Below are 10,000 nucleotides of genomic sequence, written 5' to 3'. Positions count from 1 at the left end.
ACACTCAAGTGAAATAAACAGTGTATTTTTTTAATGTGATAAGTGAACATCATCAATTTACTTCACAGAAAGATAAAAACAAACTTTTGGCATTTATATCTTTCCCAAAAGTATTAACAACATAAGTGAAATGATTTTAGTGAGAAATGGTACTCAAAACTAAGTTCCAGATTCAATTTACTGGGAGATTAACTACCATCCAGTGATTGACAATTTGATATATATTATAATTTGATTATATTATAATTCTGCTAGTTCACTCACTTGAGTTAGTTAGAGAGAGAGAGAGGGGTGGAATGAGAGTGAGAGAGGAAGTGGAACGAGAGAGAGGAGGTGGAATGAGAGAGAGAGGAGGAGTGAGAAAAAGAAGTAGAAAAAGAGGTACATATGTAATATATGCACGCATATGTATCTCTGTATTAATTCACAAAGAGAAAATGTGACATTGTGGTTAGTTGAAGTGAGACTGAGAAGATAGAAAGGAAAGAGAGAGAGAGAGAGAGGTGCTCAGCAGTGAGAGCTAGGAGGAAAGGATTGCTATTATGGTATGTGGTTAAATAGCTGAAGGCAGAAGTAGAAAGAAAGAGAGAGGGGAAAGAAAATATTTAACACTGGGGAGATGTGGTATAGTTGGAAGAAATAAAGGAGAAAGTAGGGTAGGGAGAGAATAAGAGGGAGAATGAGGGAGAGAGAGAGAGTGTGTGTATTTACTGAAGAGAACAGTGAAAAGTGTTAGTTCTTTTATGTTTTGTTTTTAATATTCATATCACCCATCAGTTAATGGATGTGCTTTAATGAAGTAACTATTGTCTGCTCAGTCAAAGCTTATAAAATATGGTCAACAACAGAAACTAACAAGACAAAGAATGATAAGTTTTTTTTCCAAATAACTGTATTGAGTTTTATTAAAACTTTACCAATGTAGTGAAGCAAAATAATATTATAGATAATGTCTTTGATTTTGCTCCATAGTTAATACTGTTTACTTTTTAACATAAAGTGATAAATAAGACAACTCACAAAGTAGATGTAAGAATATAAAATCTTTCAGATGTTTCCTGAGATTGCAATTTTAATACTACTTATATGAACTTTTACATCATCACGAGGCTCTAATGGTTCAGAAAATTATACAATTCCATCTTACAATTATCAAAATGACCATGGAATTTCCACAGGGTACTTCTAGTAAATATTTAATTTCTATCCTATGAATATCCATACAAAAATACATAAATACATTCCTTTCTCAATGTAGTAGGATAGTCAGCATATTTTTAATGTCAAGAAAAGTTATTTATTGATTACTTGTTCTCTTTTACATTTTTACCAGTTTCAGCTCAAGAGCTGACGTCATGCTGGGACACCACCATTATTGTTGATAAAAAAATAATGATGATGATGATGTTTAAATTTCAAACTAATGGAAGAAAAACAAAAAATAGATAGTAATATTTTCATCTTAAAATACAAGTAAACAATTAAGAAACATACATTTATTAGCTTCAACACATACACACAAACTAACAAATACACAAATAGAAGGAAGTTGAAAATTTTTGATTAACTACATATATATACAGATAGATATATAACTACATGTATATAGTTATATGTATACAATGTTATATATATATATATATATATATATATATATATACAATGCTCTGGGGGAGAAACAGAGGCCATTGTACAATTATAGTAGCAATAGAAAAGACAGAGACAAAAAAAACAGTCCACCTGTGGGTTAGGAGCTGGAGTCAGTCAGTCAGTGATTTAATGCCAAGCAGTGAATACAGTCAGGGGTGCGTGCGTGCGTGCCTGTGTGTGTGTGTGTGTGTGTGTGTATGCTTGTGTGCATGAGTGTGTAGCAGCACCACCACCCAGATGTGGAAGCTGTAGTCCATTGCAGGCCTCAGTAACTGTTGGGAGCTGAAATATTTTCTAGCATTGGGAAAAAGTACTAGTTTTTGCAATGTGGTCCTAATTACTTTCAGGAGAGATTTGTAGTGATAGTGAAGTGCAGCATTTGGAGCTACCTGACTCTAGATGCTGAGCTCTAGCTCATGTTTTAGAAGAGTGGTGGGATGGTGTTTTTTTTACATACAAGTGCTTTTTATACTTGAGTTTTTTGCTATTAAAAAAGACAAATTTTAAATATTCCTACTGGACCCTCACCAGTGTCTATTTTCATAATCAGTACAGTTTGGAGAGTCAGGTTGTGTGTAAGATAATGCATGGTTAGGGAAAGTTAGGGGAGTTATTGGATGTGGCAACTATACAATCTTAAACAAAAATTCCTTCAATGTAAGCTTTCAATTTCTTTGCTATTAGCCCACACACTTGGTGATGTCTTTTGAAAATAGAATGCTTTTACATATAGGTTCTTTTTAGAATGCCATGTGACTCAAATTTTAGTAGTGCATAATCGACAAGCTTGGTAAAACAGCAGCATTCAAGACTGTACTTTTTAAAAACTGCAGTTGACTTCTTGAATGCAAATAGGACATATACAAATTATATTTACCTTTGTGAAAAATTACTAGTTCATTGTTCACTGAACATCTAACTATTGCCAGCATGTAACATTAATTTTAAAATGGAACATATTAGATAATGTAGTCACTAATATAAAAAAAAGGTAACTAATATAAAAAAAGATCACACATTCAAGGCTGACCAGTGAGTAACTACGACAAATAAAAATGCAGGAGATCTTTCAAAAATCTTTTGGTCCATAAATTAATTAAAGCCATAAAGTTACTAGAAATCCAGACATTACATACATGCACATGCACACACAGGGTTTGTACACATATATGTAACATATACAAATCTACATACAAGAATTTTCTATTTTATATAATTTGACAACTAAAAATTGATGTGTAAAATCTACCTTAACTTATCCCATTTATTCTTTGTAGTTCTGGTATTATCTTCAGGTGAAGAATTCTCTTCATCTTCATCATCTTCTGGTTGACGATATTGTTGTTGTGGCAGAACATTCTTCAATGGTACCTTAACAATAAATATGCAATACTCTCCAATATCATTACATTAGCAAGGTTTAAGAAAATGCAAGTTTTAAAAAGAATTAGAATATTTCATAACTTCTTTAATTAGAAATCTTAGGTTTAAATTGTACCCTTTCATAAAATCACCAAACCTGCATTTTAGGATAAAAGAGAGATGGTAATGAGAGCAAGAAGAACCTACAGATTTTACAGCATATATAGGGTACCTGATCAATTTATAAGATTCTAGAAACTGAAACAATTCAGGATTTGTACTTAGTTTAGAGTGAAACAATAACAAGTTTTCAGATGTTATAGTCAAACAGATGCAAAACAGTAAGGCTATACAGCTGCTTTGAGTCGAGTAAGAGCTGTGACAGACAAAATGTATTGCAATATTTAACCACTATATATTCTGTGTTCAGCTGCCACCACCAAGGAAAACATTGATCGTGTTCACAACATGATAATGAATGACAAGCAATTGACTATAAATCAAATAGCCAATGTTATTAACATATCCCGTGAAAGAGTTGAGAATATTCTGCATAATGAACTTGGTATGATGAAGGTTTCTGCTAGATGGGTGCTATGTCTTCTGATACCTGATCAAAAGTGCACCAAACTGATGACACCATGGAAAAGTCTGACATCATTTGAGGCAGATCTAGTTGATTTCCAGACCAAAGGTGACTATTGGGTTCATCACTTTGAGCCAGAGACAATCAATGCAGTGGAAACACCTCTTCTCCACTTGCTCCAAAGAAGGTCAAGGTCATTTCATCTGCAGGAAATAACGGTGGCCTCAGTTTTTTTGGGGATATAAAAGGTATTGTGCTTATCGGCTAGGGCCACACCATCAATGAAGCAGTTACAAAAGGCTATCAAGACCAAACACTCAGGAAAACTGACAAAAGGGGTCTTGTTTCTTCAGGGCAATGCTCCAACACACAAGTCTTTAGTTTCAATGATTCCTATGCATAACTGTGGTTTTGAACTGGTTGATCACTCTCCCTATTCTCCTGATTTGACCCCATTTGACTATCGTCTGTTCCCCAACATGAAAAAATACTTAACTGGAAACCAGCATTGCAGTGATGATGAGGCCATATCTGCTGTTGATGATCTTTTGACCAATAGGGTGAAAGTTTCTTCACTAATGGAATACAAGCACTGCAACAGCAATGAAAGAAATGTGTGGACCACAAGAGGGACTATGTTGAAAAATAAACCTCATTTGGTCACATTCCATGAGAGTATCTTGGTCAGCCTATGAACTTTTCAGCCAGCTTTCTTATTATGATGTAGATTACAACTTACTTCTATAAATTACAACTCACAAATTTGAGAAGAAGAAGAAGAAGAAGAAATAGTAGTAGTAGTAGTAGTAGTAGTAGTAGTAAAAGAACTAAACATCACACAGTCAATAAATATGGACCAGCGTAAACGTCTCCCCAGGCTACAGAAAAATTTAATAGCTCTATGAAAGGATAAATAGATACAACAGAACCTTACAAGTAATAATAACCATATCAAAAGATACACTAGATATCAACAAAGTAAATGACTTGATCTACCCAACAGCTGTAGGGAAACTGGACCCTTACAAGGAAAAAAAAAAGTCCCAACCAAATCTCAAAGCCCAAAATGGAAACAGATCATAATAAATAAAATTCATAAACAAAAGAAAGACTTATCACTACTTTGTGAATTAGAGAAAATGGGATCAAATATGAAAAATAAAAAAAAGGCTCATATAACAAAACAAAACAACATAAAAAATACCTGGGAGGTAAAAGAAAAATTTAAACAAGGCATAGCAGCAAAAATTTACCACATGAAAAATGGAAACGCTTCTTCCAACAAAATAGAGAATTCAAAATAAACATAAAAAGTTTTTATAGAAAGCTAAACAAAAAAACTATATCAATAGATGCCATGCCAATAACATCAGCGATTTAGTCATACTGGGAAGTAATATGGAACAAACCAAAAAAACCCAACAAAAATGCTCTGTGGATTAGTAGAGAAAAAGATAGCAAGAACACAATAGAACAACAGATATGGTGCACCATCACAGGCCAAGAGATCATGGACACACTGAGGAATACCAGCAACTGGAAAACTCCAGGGACAGACAAGGTCCCCAACTTCTGGTTGAAACACCTCACCAACACCCATAACCACTTAGCGGCAGTATTTAATTTATTGATAAGTGAGCTAGAATCAACACCAAACTGGATGAGCAAGCATTGTTATGGCTAGATAATAATAAAAGGAAAAGAGCAGAGTTATGTCCCCTCATTCTGTTGTAGGTAGTTGGCACTTTGATGGTACTGTACTCCCAGCAGTCTTTGAGACATAGCATTTCTACTGGAAAGATATACAAACTCTAAACGGACATTTAGTCTCTCTTATCTTATTTGGTATGACTTTCACTGGACTGAGCTCTTGACTCCTGGCTCTTAGAGTGGCTAGCTTGCTTTGCTCTCAGCTATTACAGCTACCTCATTATGTAGCTGGTGCATTCCTTACTCTCTTCTGTTCCAGCACAAATCACATAAGATGAACCTTTAACCATTAATGCCAACTGGCTTATTCTCCAACCAACTACTGACCAACTAATTTTCACTAGCTATGAAACAACCACGTTTGTACACCTTTTACTATTTCACATGCACTTTTTGTAAAAGCACAGTTATATAAAATCTTATTATCTAAACTTTGACAGAATGTTATTTGTCAGGCCTATGTACATACAACTTAACAGAACACAAGCAACAAAACTGGATTCATGTTTGATTCCTCATTAAAATTGTGATGCTGAAAGAAGAAAAAAAATGTTTTTATGTGTCAAATCAACGTTTTCCTGTCTCTTCTTACCCTACATCTTTTCAGTCAGTTTTCCTAACAACTTCAGTGGATAGCAAACAGAGTTTTATAGTTGTAAGTTATTTTTTCTACTTTTGAATGATGTTGTCTTCTTCGTCTTCTCACTGGGGTGATGTGACAGTACCATTGCATCCACCAACCACATATAGTGAAGTTCTTCCTTGCTGCTACTGCTACAACCATCATGTTTAGTACTCTACAGCTTTGCTTTCCTCCTCTTCACCTCTTCGCTTCCTCAATTTCCTGGGTGGTCTATCGATTTTTCATGCTGATATTTTTCTATTCATCTACATTTCTTGACAGCAACATGCAGCATTCTTCCTTCCTGCTCTTTTGTGGAGATGTTCCTTTGTACTTTGCGCAAGTAGAGGCATACTTTGCTGTGAATAATATCCAGTCAGCTCAACAACAACTTGACATTTTGCTTAGTGTGTTTCCTTCTGCCTTGGCTAACCATTTGAAAGATTTGATAACAGATATGCCAAAGGATGCATCTTATTCTTCAATCAAACAAGAGGTTCTTTGCAGGACATCCTTTTCAGTTGAATGCCGCTTCCAGCCTCTTGTAAACGACGAGCATTTGGGTGACAGAAAGCTCACAGAATTTCTTTGTTGCATTCGCAACCTCACAGACGTATCTCCTGAAGATAGCTCTCTCCTAAAACAGTTGTTATTCTTGTGTTTCCTGCAGAATGTCCAGGCCATCTTAGCTCCTATGGTTGAAGTCAGCACTGCGGATCAGATAGCCACTTCAGCTGACAAAATAATGGAATTTTCTGGAAACCAAATCTCTTCCACTGAAGTCATTGCTGCATTGTCTAATATAGTTACTATTGATCCTATTTCTAATCATGCACGCGACTATGGAAGCCATTCAGCAACTTACAAGACAGATTGAAAAGATGTGTGTATCTTGAGAGTTCTGGTGACATAGCCATTCATCCAGCCATTATTGTTATTCCTCTCCTTCTTTGTCAAGGACTGTAGGTTGGTATCATGCGCATTTTAGCATGAAAGCACGCAAGTGTGTGCCTCCATGTTCATCCTCGAGTCAAGAAAACTAGTTAGGGTGACACTGAGCATGTCAGCAGCTCCCACTATGTCAGCCCCTAATCATGCATGTTTTGTGCTGGACCCCAACTTGCAAAAGAATTTTATGGTTGACACTGGCACTTCATGTAGTGTCTGGCTGGTGAAGTTTGTAACAGATAAGCCAGTTCTCTCTTGAATTTCTCAGCAAGTTGTCAACCATTCTCCTATTGACACGTTTGGGCAGACATCTCTCTCTTTCGATTTGGCACTCCAGAGGGACTTTAAATAGATTTTTGTGATTGCTGATCTACCCTATCCTATTCTCAGGGCAGATTTCCTCCACCACTTCTCACTGTTGATGGATGTTCACCAACAGCATTTGTTGGATAACCCAATGGAGTTATCAGTTCTTGGTTGTCCAGCATTTGCTCCTGTTGTAAGTCTGGTATTTTTTAGTGCTGTATCTGGTGATACATACCATTCCCTTCTTGAACTCTTTCCTGGAACTTACCAATTTAACTTTCAAAGTCACTGATCCTGTTCATTCTATGAGGCATCTTATCAACACCAGTGGACCACCAGTGTTTGTTCATCCCTGCCGTCTTCCTCCTGATAAACTCAAGGCTGCAAAAGCAGAATTTGACCGCATGCTCCAGTTGGAGATTGTCGCAGATTAAATGCTATTACGACCCCAGACAGATACCTTATTTCACACTTTCAGGACTTTCCTTGCTACCTTTTCTAAGGTTAATCTTGTCCAGGCATATCACCAGATTCCTTTAAATCCAGATGATATACCAAAGACTGCCCTTACTACTCCTTTTAGTTCATTTGAATTCCTTTTAATGTCTTTTGGATTGTGGAATGCCACTAGCACCTTTCAAAGGTTTATAGATGAGGTCATTCATGGTCACGATTTCGTCTATGCTTATACTGATGATTTACTCATCGCAAGTTCTTCAAAGAAAGAGCATATCCAGCATCTAATGCTACTTTTTTCAGCATTTACGTAATTGCAAAGAGTGTGTTTGGTTCTGCATCGCTGGAATTCTTAGGCCATATCATTGATCATGATGGAATTTGTCCTCTCCCAGAGAAGGTACAAACTATTCAGAAGCTTCCTTCTTCATCTTCTCTTAAGCAGCTTTGCTATTTCCTCAGTTTGGCGAATTTTTATCATTGATTCATTCCAAATTGTGTGGAGAAATTGAGTTCACTTACAGCATTGCTGAAAGATTGTAAGAAGAGGAATGAAGTTATCACCCTTTCCCCGTCACTTGTTGCTGATTTTCAAACTGTCAAACAAGCCCTGGCTAATGTTTCAATGTTAGTACACCCAAAATCCAATGCGAAGCTTTTGCTTGTGGTAAATGCATCAGATACAGCTGTGGGTGCCATATTACAGCAAGCTGACCAAGGAATTCTGCAACTGCTGGTATTTTATTGCCATCAGATCAAGCCTGCTGAGATACACTATAGCATGTTTGGAAGAGAATTACTTGTTATTTATTTTGTGGAGAAGTATTATTGTCATTTCCTGGAAGGAAGGGAGTTTACGATATTCGCAAACCATGCAAATAACAAAGACACTGTACACCCACAAAATTGCAGACCAGTAACATGCTTATCAACATCCTACAAAACCTTAATATCAGTCATCTATAACCGGCTTATAAAGCACCTGGAAAACAACGTTTTACCAGAAGAACAACAAGAGTACTGGAGAGGGATGTATGGCTGTAAGGAGCAACTTCTGGTAAACTGAGCCATTATACAGGACTGTAAGAGGAGAAAGATAAACCTGAACATGACTTGGGATTGATAACCAGAAATCATTCGACAGTGTTCCACATTCATGGATACTGGAATCTCTCCACACAAATAAGGTAACCCCACCATTACTAAAGTATATTAAACATGCAATGGCAAACTGGAAAACCAGTATAACATTAAAAAATGACTCACAAGTTATTAAAACCTACCCTATACCCATAAGAAGGAGGATTTTCCAGGGAGATTCACTGTCACCCCTGCTTTTCTGCCTTTCTCTGATTCTGCTAACAAACTTGTTAAATGAAACCACCATGGGTTATAGGTGTTATGGACAAAAAATAAGCCATCTCCTGTACATGGATGACATAAAACTTTTCGCTAAAAGCACCATGGAACAGAGAAACCTTATCAAAATTGTCCAGAGTTTCAGCAATGACATGGGAATAACTATCGGGTTGGACAAATGTGCCAGTGTCACACTGAGATGAAGCAAATTATTCAGCACTGAAAACACTGCACTCAACATAGACACAGAAATTAGATATTTAGATTACAATTGCTCATACAAATATATAGGAACAGATGAAACAGCTACAATACAACACACAGAATGAAAGAGAAAATTAGGAGGGAGTATTACAAAAGAGTTAGACTAATATTAAACATTGAACTTAATGCTAAAAATAAGATAATTGAGATAAACACACTAGCCATACCTATCATAAATTACAGCTTTAACTAATAAACTAGAAGATCAGCGAATTGAGAAACCTAGACAGAAGAATCTGTATTTGAGAGATGAGGAATTATGTACATTATTTACATTTGATGGATATTTTCTAGGACATAATAACCTCCTAAGCAGACCCAGTGCAGATATGAGCAGCATATGAGAACCAGTATTAAGGAAGGATAGAAAAATATTAGATTTATAAGCCCCAAAATTCACTCCATAATTGCCCACGGGCATATGTCATAGAGGTTAAGAGAGTGGGCTACTAACCCCAAGATTCCGAGTTTGATTCCAGGCAGTGCAGTGAACTGACTGACTGACTGACTGGATGGATGGATGGATGGATGGATGGATGGATGGTGGTGGTGGTGGTGATGGTGATGATGATGATGATGATGATGATGATGATGGACAGAGAAAAATCCCAGCAATGGTTGAGAAGCTCAGGACTCAAAGCAGAGACTGAAGGATTTTTAATTGCTGCACAAGACCAAAGCCTCCCCACCAGAAATTACCAAAAACACATAATGAAAAGAAATATAACAAGTAACTG

At 36.3% G+C, this 10,000-nt stretch overlaps 1 protein-coding gene across 8 annotated transcripts in view; it reads right to left on the bottom strand.

The window, feature by feature from the left end:
- The window catches only part of LOC106872580 (serine/threonine-protein kinase Nek4), a 216,828-nt gene that overhangs the window by 92,165 nt on the left and 114,663 nt on the right, over positions 1 to 10,000 (bottom strand). For all 8 annotated transcript variants that reach the window (XM_052967279.1, XM_052967281.1, XM_052967280.1 and 5 more), the window contains one exon: positions 2,900 to 3,021. In XM_052967279.1, the coding sequence (XP_052823239.1) occupies positions 2,900 to 3,021 (122 nt within the window). The remainder of the gene's footprint in view (positions 1 to 2,899; positions 3,022 to 10,000) is intronic.

Source organism: Octopus bimaculoides, chromosome 4 (assembly GCF_001194135.2).
Source record: "Octopus bimaculoides isolate UCB-OBI-ISO-001 chromosome 4, ASM119413v2, whole genome shotgun sequence".
NCBI classification, from domain to species: Eukaryota; Metazoa; Mollusca; class Cephalopoda; order Octopoda; family Octopodidae; genus Octopus; species Octopus bimaculoides.
The sequence above is the reverse complement of the archived record's forward strand: the minus strand, read 5'-3'. Positions and strand labels throughout refer to the sequence as shown.